This window comes from Periplaneta americana, chromosome 4, assembly GCF_040183065.1.
Source record: "Periplaneta americana isolate PAMFEO1 chromosome 4, P.americana_PAMFEO1_priV1, whole genome shotgun sequence".
Lineage (NCBI taxonomy): Eukaryota > Metazoa > Arthropoda > Insecta > Blattodea > Blattidae > Periplaneta > Periplaneta americana.
This window is the reverse complement of record NC_091120.1, coordinates 27,989,426-28,004,325: the sequence shown is the minus strand read 5'-3', so window position 1 is coordinate 28,004,325 and position 14,900 is coordinate 27,989,426. Positions and strand designations below refer to the sequence as shown.

At 35.1% G+C, this 14,900-nt stretch overlaps 1 protein-coding gene across 2 annotated transcripts in view; it reads right to left on the bottom strand.

Moving 5' to 3' along the window:
• Positions 1 to 1,414: 1,414 nt before the first annotated feature.
• Positions 1,415 to 14,900, bottom strand: part of LOC138697640 (uncharacterized) — a 62,109-nt gene continuing 48,623 nt past the window's right edge. For both annotated transcript variants that reach the window (XM_069823065.1, XM_069823066.1), the window contains exons 13-14: positions 13,279 to 13,345; positions 1,415 to 1,897 (exon numbers count right to left, since the gene is read on the bottom strand). In XM_069823065.1, the coding sequence (XP_069679166.1) occupies positions 13,321 to 13,345 (25 nt within the window). In that variant the 3' untranslated portion in view covers positions 1,415 to 1,897; positions 13,279 to 13,320. The remainder of the gene's footprint in view (positions 1,898 to 13,278; positions 13,346 to 14,900) is intronic.

Genomic DNA, 14,900 nt, shown 5'->3' with positions numbered 1-14,900 from the left:
GTGAACGGGAAAAAAGTTCAGGGCAGAAGACGATATCAGATGGCAGACAGCATTAAAATTCATGGATCATATTAAGAGACTAAGAGTAAGGCGGAAAATAGGAAAGACTGGAGAATGCTGGGTTTGCAATGGGCAGAAAACATATGATGAACTGTAACAGTCAGAGGTTATATACACAACGAACACTCAACTCCTAATAAATGGACTATCTCACTAGGTGGGAACCAGCTGCGTGCTGGACGATATTACAAATGCCAAGTGCAGGTTCACACTTAAATGGCATCTTGAAATTTACCAACTGCAGTCTTCACTCTGAACTAAACAATTCTTAAATAATGAGGTTAACTTCATTTACAAGGAGAGGACACGCTCTGTATATCACCGAATGGCATAAGATTGTGTGAGATGAAAGTACAAAACGTATCGTTTAAAGTCATACCTGGTATGGATGGCCAATGACCCCTCGTTTTGAAAATATTGGCTATTGTTTGTGACATACTTCCATTAGGTGCTCAATAGGGAAGCATTAGCTTGCGTAACAGCGTAGCCCATATGGTTGGATGCTGAGTTGTTATCCAGGCAACCTGAGTTCGAATCTTAACTGGTTCTATATATTTTCTTTTAATAATGATTAATATTGTGATCACAGTTATCTATTTACATACCTATATCATATTTCTCAATGTATTGAATGCTTCATCATGTTTTAAACAAATTACTAATTAACTAACATTGTATTGTAAAGGATAAACAATGAAATACTGCTCACGTAGGAAGGTAAGATGTGTCACTGATGTCTGTTCTATTTCTGTAGCAGCTATTCCATTTAATTTTGTACCCGATTCATTATGATGTCATAAAAACACACAAAACATACATATTTCCTGCACCATGCACAGCAAATGAAAGAAGGTTGTCCAGGCACACACATTTTTCCGCACTTCTGCTGCGAAACAGATATCATTCACATTCACAAACGCTTCTCGTTCGTTTATCAATTTTGATGCATACCACGCATATTTCAACATGGCTTTGAATATAGGAACTGACAACTGAAAGTGAATTAAAAAAAAAATAATAATAATAATAATAATAATAATATCAAGCTTTAAAAAATGAGAAGGCATTAGGATTCGAACTCAAGTTGCCTGGATGACAACTCAGCACCCAACCACATGAGCTATGCCCTTACACAGTCTAATGCTTCCCTATTAGGCAGCTAACGGAAGTATGTCATAAACAATAGCCAATATTTCCAAAACGAGGGGTCATTGGCCACCCATACCAGGTATGACTTTAAACAGTGTCTCTTGTACTTTCATGTCACAAAATCTGATTTAATTCGGTGATATACAGAGCATGTCCTCTCCTTGTTAGTACAATTTCATACATACAGAAAAAAAATAAATATATATATATATAAGAAAAAGATTTATTTGTGCTTCAATTAAATATATTTAGGAGCTCTTACATACTTGTTACCCATGGACTCGATTTTTGGCTGATACTGTTTTTTTTTAAAGGAAAACAATAGTATGTAATAACACCTTGAATTTATTTTGTACAAACTGCACTACACAATATGATTTGTGTGTGCTATTTACAATAATTCACAATGTGTTCAAATTATAAAGTATTTACAATAATTAGTTCATATTAAGGCAATTAACTTTCAACTCCATTTCTTTCGTTCTGGAAGCCAGTAAACAAAAATTACAAACTTGCAGAAACTATTGAAATTTAAATAGTAGTGGAAGTCTGCATCAAAATAGTCAGACCATGGTGGTAGAGAGTTATAAGTTAATACTTACTTAAATGCATACTTAAGATAAAGTCACAACACTGAGGCATTATCTGCCAGTGCTGTGGTTAGATCAGCAGAACGCCTCTGGTGTAGCTGAAAGGACAAGTCCTAAACCTCAGTAACACAAACTTTCAAAACATCCTCAACTGGAAGACAACCTGTAAGAAGGTCCCAAATGTTTCTCAACACGAGCCAGTGGGTACTTCAAATTGTTAAGCAAATGTGGTGCACACAAAACCAAATTAAAAATTAATAACCATTATATAATTATCTACCGAAACTGTATTCATACTGTTTAATATGTCCAAATAATATCCTGCAATATAAAAATGTGTACACATCGTAACAATGAAAAAAGTGTACATAATTATGTGCTTCCACTATCAAAATATTTACCATTTTAAAAGTAAACATCACGGTCTTGAAAATCTTAGACATAGATTTCAACAGAGATGTCTTTGAACAGTATGAAAATTTAATGTTCCATAAAAATTGATACTTTTAAGTATTTATTTCAATGTTTCATTTGTGAAATCTAACAAAATCTATCATAACGAGTGTATGGAATGTGACCAATCTAGTATGGATTGACATTTTATTAACATTTCAAAACATGAAACACAAGTGATTATTAAATTAAGTATTAATTTTTAAGTTTAATTGCTCTTTTATATTGTTTACAAATTATTCTTATAAAATGCAGAGAGTTTAAAATATGAAAATATGAATCATCATCTTAATAACAGGTGATAGTCCTAGAAGGACTGTTCCAGTCTACAAAAGTTTTCTCGCTATCTCTTCACAGGGCGGACCCAGTGATCTTTTCCCTGTTGGTCTGTAGTCCAAATCGCTCAAGGAATCCTTGTTCTAGGCATACCTTGACATAGTGAAGCCAGCTGTCTTGATATTGATGAATATATTGCAGTACAGATTCCGTTCCCAGTTCTAGTACGATGTCTTCATTTCTTTTATGATCCCATTTAGTGTTTTAATCACTTTTTCGTAAGGTCCAAGCTTCACTGCCGTAACAAAGGACAGGTCTTGCTAAGGTCTTGTACAGACGAGTACGGGTATGTTTCTGGACTAAAGAAGGGTTTCATTATACTGTTGATAATGCCTGCAGATTTATTGAATTTAAATATTTTTTGTGAGATATCTAGATGAGGTAGAAAGGAAAGCTTGAAACCACGATAATTGAATTCATTAACTCTTTCTTAAATGTTACCATTTATATAAATTTTGCTTCGTACAGGTTCTTTGTCACAGAATGCAATTATTTTTGTTTTTTCCGTGGATATTTCCATGCGATATTTATCAGCTATTAATTTTAAACTATAGACTGATCGTTGTAAATCATTTTCTGAAGTGGCTAGCAAAACCAAATCATCTGCAAAAGTCAGTACGTCCAGACACAAATTTCGATTTATAGTTAACTTATATGACCATGTCTTGAGTTTCTAAATTCCCGTACTATTGCATTCTTGAAAATATGAATAAAATACACAAATAATCCTATCTCACGTCAGTATCCTGTTCAGGCAAATTTATGCCTGGAGAAATACCTCCTGCCACATATTAAATCAGAGACTGAGTCTGTTCTAGAGCCATTCTGGAGCTTGTTGCATCTCAAAATGGAATACTACAGTGCATTCATTTTGCTAGGGCCCACTCATGGGAGTTCAGTATATGCAGCATTGAACAGCGCAGTTGTTCACACATTGTCCCCTGAGCTGTCAGTTGCGAGTGAAGAACACGCTAGATAAACCATACAATGGACAGTTTTTTGCAATTTATAAAAAAATGCTTACCTTTCCAAAGACAACGTCAATTCAAATGTTGCAGCTCTGTTTCCGAAATGTTGAGTATTTCTTCTCATATGTTGTTTTGTAGTTCATTCACCGTTCGTGGATTTGATTTACACACAGTGTCTTTTAATCTGCCCCACAAATAAAAATCGCAGGGTGTTAGGTCTGGAGACCAAGCAGGCCACAATCCTTCACTAATTACTCTCTCATCAAACACATCAGCAATCTCACACAATGAAGTTGCAGCTGTATGAGCTCTAGCAATGTCTTGCTGGAACACACCATATCTTTGTTTTTCTTTGGTTAATTGAGGAAAACTGATCCAAAGTTAAGACTTGGTATCAATTAGCACTGTTTCATGGGGGGGGGGGGGGAAATAAAGGCGATTATTCGTTTTACACTTATGGCACACTATACACTGACCTTACGATCATGTAGTAAACTCTGGTTTATCTACTGACTAGTACTGATTATTTTGAGTGTTAACTCATCTGTGCAAGTGAACCCATGCCTTGTCACTAAACATCACACACTGTGATTTTCTTTTCTTCTTCTTTTAATTGATTATTTAACGATGCTGTATCAACTACTAGGTTATTTAGCGTCGAAAGTGTTGGTGTTAATGAGATGCGGCCGAGAATTCGCCATAGATTACCTGACATTCGCCTTATGGTTGAAAAAACCTCGAAAAAAATCCAACCAAATAATCAGCCCAAGTGGGAATCGAACCCACGCGAGCGCAACTCCGGATTGGCAGGCAAGCACCTCAGCTGACTGAGCTACATAAAGATTAATGTTTTGGTCCTACAGAATTATTTATTAATAATTTATTTAATAATAATTTATTTATTTAATCTGGCAGAGCTAAGGCCAGTAGGCCATTTGTTATTAATGGAGAAAAATTTGCTCCAGCATCAAGGATCGAGCAGTTGGTGTGTAGAACCAAGGACCCGGGTTCGATCCCCGGCACCGGAGCGAATTTTTCTACATTAACAACCGATGACTGAGTTACGCTTGTGGCTATTGTGATTCTAAATGGCTGACATTTACAGCTGAAGAAACCAGTTATAAATTAATTCTCCTGTGAGGATTCCCGGGCTGTAAGACATGCACTTCTGTAACCTTGTACGGATGAAATTCAGTAATTCTGTTGCATTGCATGCTGATGAACAACTTTTCCCCCACTTGTGCTAACTTTGTTAGAGACTGTCACAGTGACTGTTTATGAGGACTGATATCATCAAGTATTTCCTGTGTTGATTTCATTTCTTGTCCAGTACTGATCTCGTAGTTTTGAATTTGTTCACTATTTTATGAACTGTTCTCCTATTAGATGAATCAACCCCAGGAAATCGTTCTACGACTTTTTAAAAAAGTTATACCAAATTAAAATTATTTGTTCGGTAATAAATCTTATATATATATATCCATAGTTAAAAGCACATTACTCTATGGATGTGAAGTTTGGCAGATACCTGAGCGTATGAAAAATAAGCTTCTATCTACTGAAATGAATTTCCTGAAAAGATCAGCCATGAAGTTAAGACTAGATAGGGTTAAGAACGAGGATATTAGAAGACTTGTGCATGAAGAGAAAACAGTCATTGAAGAAATACAAAGAAGACAGTTAATTTGGTACGGACATGTTCAGCGGATGGAAAACGAAAGACTGCCGAAAACTATCTTGAAATGGGTTCCAAATGGGAGAAGAAGAAGAGAGCGACCGCGAGATACATGGATTAAAGGAGTTAAAAATGCTACGTCACAGAGAGTGTTACAAGACGGTGATTGGGAGGACAGAAGAAGATGGCAACTAGGATCCTTCTCGCTGTGAAGCCGGACACACACACACACATATATATATATATATATATATATATATAATAAATCTTAGAACCAAGCCGCAAATAGCAGACACAAACACAGAACTGAAACCGCACTGCACACGTCTCTCACAACAACACTCATGTGTTGCTACCTGCCATCTTATTGCTACCTGCCTGGCTTCTGTTTATCTAACTGCTGCCTCCATATTCCGTATAGTAACGAGCCCAAGCAAAATAAATGCATTGTAGATGGCAGCATAGTCGAAATTGGAAGATGTCAATAAAGGAAGACTCCTTATTTGTCAAACTGGATGCCATGTAGATTACTTTGAAAGATACATAATTCTTTTTAGGAAAGTTGCCTTAACTTCTATGTCTGCCAAATTTCAAAACAGCATCACTGTAGTCGGTGGTCTCAAAAGTTACCTTCTTTTTGTTAGAATTATTCCTGGAGCTCATCGGTGAAGTCTTAAGTGTCCAGAACACAGCTTAATTTTAATTTAGTAGTCTGACCCAATATTTTGGGTTTGCCCTGCGACACAGAATAGCTCACAATAAAATTTAAAATGAAAAATTATATAAACAGGTTTCAGACAAAAGTGAATAAGACATAAGAAAAAAAAAATAGAACCAAGTGTAATTTACATTGAATGTACACCATAAAGATGCTGACGAAATATCGCTACAGAAAATTTTATTATGGTGGTGACGATGGCATCTTGAAGATCTCTTGTCAGCTTGTATTTTTCCCTCCACTTTACAAAGGCTTTCGGGATCGTGCCTCTCGCTCCGAAGAAAAGACCGATAGCTGTGATTTTTTCTATGTTGTATTTCACCGATAGGTACTGAATCGTGGGCTCGTTGATTTTCTTTTTCTCTTTGTTCACTTCAGATGGTCGAGTGGCTGAGATTTCAAATCTGATGGTAGGATCAATTATTTCGGCTGTCTGTTTATTCCTATTTACAGCTATGATATCGATCCTACGATTGCTTCCACCATCAGCAATACAATGAACTTCCTCATGAACGTCTAGATTTTTGGATCGAAGTGCATCTGCAATCATAGCACGTATGGTGTTGTGACATTTTATTCTGAGTACTTCTCCCTGTGGGCAACTCCCAAGCACATGTGTATTTCTCAAATGAAGTAAAACTTTTTGATAAAATTATTGGTAAGAAATTTTCTCAGTTGAGAATGCTAGCAGTGGCATATTGGAAAATTTGGTTCCCCTCTTCCACTGTCGTATTTTAGGGACCCTTGACTCATTAACAAGCAGAAACATCCAGATCACTTCTTTATTCATGCAAACTATCAGTTTTAGAATATAACTAAGAGAGGGGGAATTAAAAAAAAAACGTAGAAATATCAGTAATTTAGAGCCCTGCAAGGGGCTACTGAAATGCCACCGGTTACTAGTTTTATCATTATGAATGAAACTACTACATTGTCTGATTTTACTATATGTAAAGAAAGATAAAATGCTGTGACAACATCATGCTTTCTTCCACACACACAGCAATACAATGAAAATTGATTAATCTTAATTTATTTATATAGAAAAATATGGTATAGGAAAAACAATGCCCTTCTATTTGCAATACTTAAAATAAAATAAATACTTCTTTTTCATCATCCTCAGACAACTGTTCCTGAACAGCATGGATTCTTTTTAGAACCACGTGGTCTCATCTATTTTTATCACGAATTATCACAAATAATATTTTTAAATATTTTATGCTCGACCATGCCGAAATGTAGTAATTATACACCTGGTAGCAGTCCTTTAATGCATGTCATTAAAGTACACCTATTCATTAAAGTTCAGGTTTTCGATTATTCTCGGATATGCAATCGAAAGACGAGGGAAACGTCACGGAGGCTGGAAATCAAATACTGTCGCAGAAGGTTATGTTCTGTTACTATAATAATTAGCGTTAATTGTAAAAAATATTCAAATAAATTCAATTTGTCATATCGTTTTTCAATTCTAAATCAATTTCCAGGTTATATCAAAATTAGTTCATGTTACATTACATCAAGGTCAATGACATTATTGTTCCTTGGAAAAAAATCAATACTTTCGCGTCTGCGCACATCTCACAATTTACGAGGTATTGCACAAGGTCACTTTCGATCTTCTGTCAGATACAAATAAAATGAATACTTCTGAATAATTTCAAGTTAGAAATATGGTCGAGCATAAAAAGTCGTATGAAACTTGCCTATAATGGTAATTAAGAGCTCGTATGAAAATGATGAAACTCGCTTGCGCTCGTTTCATAAACAAACATCCTTGCGTCTTAATTACTATCATTATAGGCTCGTTGCATAATGTACTATCAAACATAAAATAATGTACAACTTCAGTACTTCATTTGTACTGCTACAACGTTATTTTGAATTCAAATGTTCTATTCCTTTACCTTAGACATTATAATTTATGCAATTATTTCTGAAGTGTAAACCTTTAAAAGATCATACTGTCAAAAATTATTAAAAAAGAAACCTTATGTGCAAAATTCACTGAAAATATTATGCAGAATATGGAGTAAGATTATTTACACAAGTTTTCGAAACTTTTTGGTATGTATTACATATGTAATCATGATAAATTAAATCGATAATTACACACAATCTTACAAAAAAGTTAAATCATACAGATACTTTATAAGTCCCAAAAAGGAGGCAGTGCGTATGATTAGACATACAATGAAACAAAACTAATTTTATTACCTCAACTTAGTCCTTTTTTTGTGAACCAGGTCGCTTGTCCTCTGATCATGGACACTGCCTTTTTTTGGGGCCTGAAAAGTATCTTGCGACAAAACTTTTTTAAAGACTGTACGTGCTTTACAGTGAGATTACTATTGTTCAGTAAATGTGTAAATCTTACTTTTCTATTTACGAAGAAATCATGAAGTCGTCTTGCATTCAGAAGAATATGCACAATAAAAAAATTAAAAACTAATACAATCCATACAAGGAACTCATGCACAGCACTTTGATCCACCAACAAATACGAAATAAATAAAGAAAATCTAGCCTCTTGAGATCCTCAGTCCTGTGTACTGACCCACTGAGACTAATCACTAGAGAGTGGATTTATATGCACTAATAGCTAATATGTTTACTCGGTATAGTTTATAACATCCTGCGCCATGGCGTCATGGACTAAGGCATCCTGCCTAGGACTCGCGTTACGCAATGCGCACTGGTTCAAGTCCTCATGGGGGAAGAAATTTTCTCATGAAATTTCGGCCAGTGTATGGGACCAGTGCCCACCCAGCATCGTGATGCACTTGGGGAGCTACGATAGGTAGCGAAATCCGGTTGCAAAAGCCAGCTATAATGGCTGGGGGGATCATCATGCTAACCACATGATACCTCCATTCTGGTTGGATGATCGTCCATCTCTGCTTCTACATGTGGGCATGAGGCCAGCAGCCGGCTGGTCGGTCTAGACCCTTCACAGGCTGTAGCGCCACGGATTATTATTATTATTATTATTATTATTATTATTATTAGGGCCTATAGTTTATAAAAGAGGTCGCCAAAATAGTAATCATGATGACAAGGTGGATTTGACGTCAACAGAGATGAAGGTTGGAACAGTCACTACCTCTATTCATTCTCTTGTACCTGCACACAATCATTTGTACACAAAGTAGCAGGCAGCAATGATGCTATGTTTCTATGAAAGAGCTCAAGAAAGAGTATCTTTCAGTTCCATGAAGAATGGAAGGAACAATATTTTTGTTCCATAAAAGGTGAAAATGTAAGGTGTGTAATGTGTTCAAAAATGATTATAGGAATTTAGAAGACAAACATTAAATGACATTATGAAAACTGTCACAAAGATCACCAGAATGTCTAGATAATATCTATTTTTATTTTTTTTGTTAGTAAGTTATTTTACGATGCTTTATCAACATCTTAGGTTATTTTAAGCATCTGAATGAGATGAAGGTGATAATGCCGGTGAAATGAGTCCGAAAGTTACCCACATTTGCTCGTATTGGATTGAGGGAAAACCTTGGAAAAAACCTCAACCAGGTAACTTGCCCCGGCTGAGAATCGAACCCGGGCCACCTGGTTTCGCGGCCAGATGCGCTAGTCGTTACTCCACAGGTGTGGACGGTAATATTTAATTTGACATTGCAGAATTAATATCAATATCAATTACTAATCTGTCTTTGAATTTTACGTTCAAACATCAACTCTTGAATATGTCATGTCCTTCAGTTTGAACAGTCACACTACAATATACTGTACTGTACATGTCAGCATTCTGTAAATACAATTAAATCATAATCCCTGGGACATCGAAAATTCCGAAAATTGCTTCAGCATTTGGAATTCAATGAAGAAGATTTGCACTATTACACGGAAGTGTGAGAGCTTAATCATGGGAAAATGCTTAACGATTTTTAATTTGTGTAATTTAGTTTGAATTGTAGTCTGCAAGGACATGATCAGAATACAGTACATGGACGACAAGGTGACATCCATCATACTAACAACAGATGTGTGGCAATAAAATTTAATGGAAGACAATTCTACCAGTTTAAATGTGTACAATAACTAAATGACATTTTATAAAGTAATTTATGCTCGACCATGCCGAAATGTAGTAATTATACACCTGGTAGCAGCCCTCATTAAAGTACACCTATTCATTAAAGTTCAGGTGTTCCACCAATCAGAAAATACCATTGTAGCAATATGAAAGCGCAAGTATGGATTATTCTTGGATATGCAATCGAAAGACTACTAGCGCGAGACATTTGTTTCTCGGAAAAAATCAATACTTTCGCATCTGCGCACATCTCACAATTTACGAGGTATTGCACAAGGTCAGTTCCGCTCCTCAGTCAGATAAGAATAACATGAATACTTATGAATAATTTCAAGTTAGAAATATGGTCGAGCATAAAAAGTCGTATGAAACTTGACTATAATGGTAATTAAGACGCTTGTATGAAAATTATGAAACTCGCACTCGTTTCATAAACATACTCGCGTTTTAATTACTACCATTATAGGCTCGTTGCATAATGTACTATTATAGTACCATAAAGAATTTGCATTTTGAAATGTTGGCAAACAAATGCTAGTGAAGTGGTAAAAACAAACAAATAATGTTGTATAATGTACTATTAAATATGCCAATCAATAAATCAGGAACTCTAAAGATAGACTTTAAGTAAAAGACGTTTCACGATTTTAAAAATATTACGATTTTGAGCAATTTATAAATCCTCTCATCATGGATATAATGAGAGATGGACTACAATTACAAGTGCAAGTAACGGATTTACAGACTGACACATTTGAAAATATAATGCACTCATTCATCAGGTTTAGATTTGCATAAAGTAGTATTTTCAAAAGAAAAATATCCATCCCTTTGCTTATTTTCTGCCAACACAGTAGCTATGTTTGACGCATCATACATTTATGAACTATTTCGCCCCCTCTCCCCCCCTCCCAAAAAAAAACATGCTTAACAGACGAACTTGCTCTATTACGTAGTCTTTTATGAAATGATATTAGATATTTGTGACATGGTGAAAATCCAGGTAAATTGTAGGAATATAGTTTTACGTAAATACTCATTATGAACAGTTTAATAAAATCTGAAGGATGTGACTTTTATGCTACCACTACACTCAGTGGTGGATAGCAGGTTTGAAAGTTGAGGCAGCCAAGAAAGGTTGTATTTTATGTATTAAAAATATAGGGCCTGCCATATACCTCATTACTATTACATATTTGTACAGCAAATTCACTGACAATTCTCTTCCTTCATAAACCGATCAATTAGATCACAACTACTCTAGAAGAAACTAGAGACAAATCTAAATTTATTTCTAAACTATCAATATTTAATATTATACTGTATAAATAAATATATTAACTCGTAACACAAAAGAAAAAATAAAAGAACACCGCAAAAAAGAGAAAAAAAAAATCTGCTATCATAAAACAAAACTTTTACACAGGGATAGAAAACTAACAATACGAGTGCATGATGTGATTTTCTAAAGCCAAGAGAGAGAGAGAGAGCTTGGCAATACATCATAGCCAAAAGCAGACGAGACTAGCGCTACACTTGTCAGCAGTGAGTAGGATTTCTCCAAATTCGGCTCCTCTCTCTAGTTCCAGTCAGTTTAAACACTCCGCTAACCAGCTATCTGTTGACATGGTTACAGGGAAGGAGAATCATATACTGCGTTCAAAGTGTGTCATGGCTCGCTGTATGTCGTCATGTGGCTAGCCGATGAGCCTAGACAATTCAATCTTCCTACACTTCCACAGAGGCGTATTACCTATGTGACAGAGAAGTTGCCTGGCAAGTACGGCGTTCATTCTAAGAGTACTTACCGATACGTACCGTAACGCCGGTAGTGGCAGGAATGCGAACTGTTTGGAAACACGTACTGAGGTGAGTTTTTTTCCTTATTGTCAGGATATGGGGAGAGGGTTAAGACGATTACTTACGTACAATATTTGTTGACATTAACTTCGACGGTCAACATGGCCACGGAGCATTTGATTTGTGTTGTGGAATGTTGCCGTACGGAACCGATGATAACAAATACCCTTCGTACGACTTGCCAGCGCAAAACACAGTTCGAAAGAGGTTATGGTAGCACACAGACCGTACAGACTGCCATCTGTTGCTACGATGTTCAAGTTATACCTTGCACATTCTCAAGTTCAGATTGAATGCCTTGATTAATAGGCAACTTCTCTGACATAAAAGCTGAAACTCGCTTCAAATCGCTGACTCACAACAGTGACGTCATGACACACTTTGAAATGAACACCCAGTAGTTGTCTGCTGTCCCACTCTCGCATAAACATTCAATGTCGATTGTACAGGTTTCAGCACTATCTGTTTTCTTTCAGTATGAATTACTTGTACTATCTACAACGAGCAAGTGGGCATCACCAACTGGATGTGGTTGGCTTGACGTAACTTACATCTTGGTCGTATTGAATAGTAAAATTAATAAAAAGGTAAAGGTATCCCCGTAACATGCCATGAAGGCACTTGGGGGGCATGGAGGTAGAGCCCCATGCTTTCCATGACCTCGGCACTAGAATGAGGTGGTATAAAAGAAAAAATGTCCGTCTGGCAAAATATTATGGGAAGCATGGCCTTGCTTGCCTTCCCCGAAAATCCGCCACTGACTACACTAAAAGATAAAAGCTGCTTCTTTCTCTCTGATGCTTCCTGCGTTTAGCAGATTGCATTCAATGACATCACACCTCTTTGTCATCATGATAACCATTTTGCCAGCGTCTAGTTTATAACCATACAAGCATACCCCCACTCCTGTTAGATGCCATTCTTGTTATTCAATATTTTGCTTTGATATTGTTAGCAGTCTTAATGGTTCTAAATGGCATTTATAATTCAGCGCACAGTTTACAAGTTCCATTCCCCAGTCCATGTGATTCATTTTTCTACTGTTAAATTTCGGAATCTTGTGAACCACGCTTAAAATCCTTCCTAACGGAATACATCAACTTTTAGTACACTCGGTTTCATTTTTAATTTCTAGTGCATATAAATCCGCACTCTTCAGTAATCATCAATCATCACTTATAGCTCTTCTCTTTGGTTTGTGTAGTGAGCGACAATGACTTGAATCCAGCTTTAAGGCAGAGTGCGAACTACTGAAATATATCCTGTAGGACAGTGCATTGCATTTCACAGTGACTTGCCTCTATGAACATTTATGACTGAACAGAAGTAAAAATCAGTCTTTTACCGAAGTGTTCATTCTAATTTCTCATGGCATATGGAATAGTAATTCACTCTGAATGCTATACCTGACTGATAACGATGAAATTAACATGACTGAACTCTGATGATCAAATGTGCACCACTTTAGGCGTACTGAAACAAAACAAAAACATATTATAATTTCCTTCATTACTTTTAACGCTAAATCAACATGCAAATTATACATAACAAAGTTTTCTTAAAAGTAAATCAATCACAAAGATAATTAAGTAGCCTGACTATATGCTATGTAACCAAGGCATTATTATGGACTCTCAGCACCTACTTGCCCAGCTTTATCAGGAGTTACTCTTGTGGAGAGACACTGGGAAGCAAGAGAAAAGATGAATCTGATTGAGTCTCTCATTTTTGTTTGCTAATTTATTTGTTTGATTGTTAACTTTTGTATAATTTTGCTCTGTTCTTTAATGTGTCATTTTCAGAGTAATGATAACTATCAATAGTCTCTGTACTTTAAATAAGTAAGTAAATAGAAAAAAAAAATTAAATTAAATACATAAATTAAATCAATTAAATAAATAAAATATAATAATTAAATTAAATACATTAAATAGTTAATTTAAGTAAATTAATAAATAAATAAAATGAAATAAATAAGTAAATGAATGAAATAAATAAACAAATTATTCAAGCTGAAAGAAATCCATTTAAAATACACTTACAATTTGACTAATATTTCTTTACACTTATAAGAAACACTACTGTATATTATACATCATTGGGTGTAGTATTTTAGAAGTCAATACACTTCGTAATCTAATCTACAGATAAATTATGACATTTTTAAACCGCTTCAGAATAACTTCACACTCGATTAACTAACTACCATATTATGTGCGAGTAACTTTCTGCAAATTTAATTTCAAATAAATATGAAGCAAAAGAAGTTCATTATTTACGATTTATATTAAAACTATATTAAAAATATGACATAATGAATTATTATCGTACAAATTATACTATAATTCTTTTTAATGTCATTCTCATAGAATCCTCTTAACAACTTTTGTTACACGCTCTAAACATTGTAAATCATCTACTGTTATCAGTTAATGTTGTAATTAATCAGTTATTGTAAAATGTTCTTTTTTATTTAAATACTATTATCTCTATTTTATCACTATATTTTATGTGGTATGCTTTGTCTTTATTGATAGCTCACAACTGAGAAGTTTTTTAAAAAATACTTAATACACACTTTATGAAAATGTTCAAAGAAAACATTGTTAAATAACATCTAAAAATCATATAATTATATATTTCAAATGCCATGGGAAGAATTTGAGAAAAATATATGACACTACAAAAAGGCACCAGGATACTACAATGTCAAAATAATATTTTTCAAATCTTCAGAAGAAAACTGTCTTGAAGAATAATTATTATTTTACAATTCAATGATGGTAGTCATACTGTACTCCAACCACGAGAAAGTCTTTGGGGACTGAGACGAAGCGGGGTAATGCTGTGAATGAATGATGCCATAAGATGTCATAAGGTCACACACGTGGATACTTGTATCTGTATTGGCTAGCTCTCAGAGCACAAACAATAACATTGATACACACATATTGATACTACCCTAGTTACAAAATTAGATCACTGTTAATCTCCTGGTCTTTCAATCTCTCCATACAGGAAATAACAT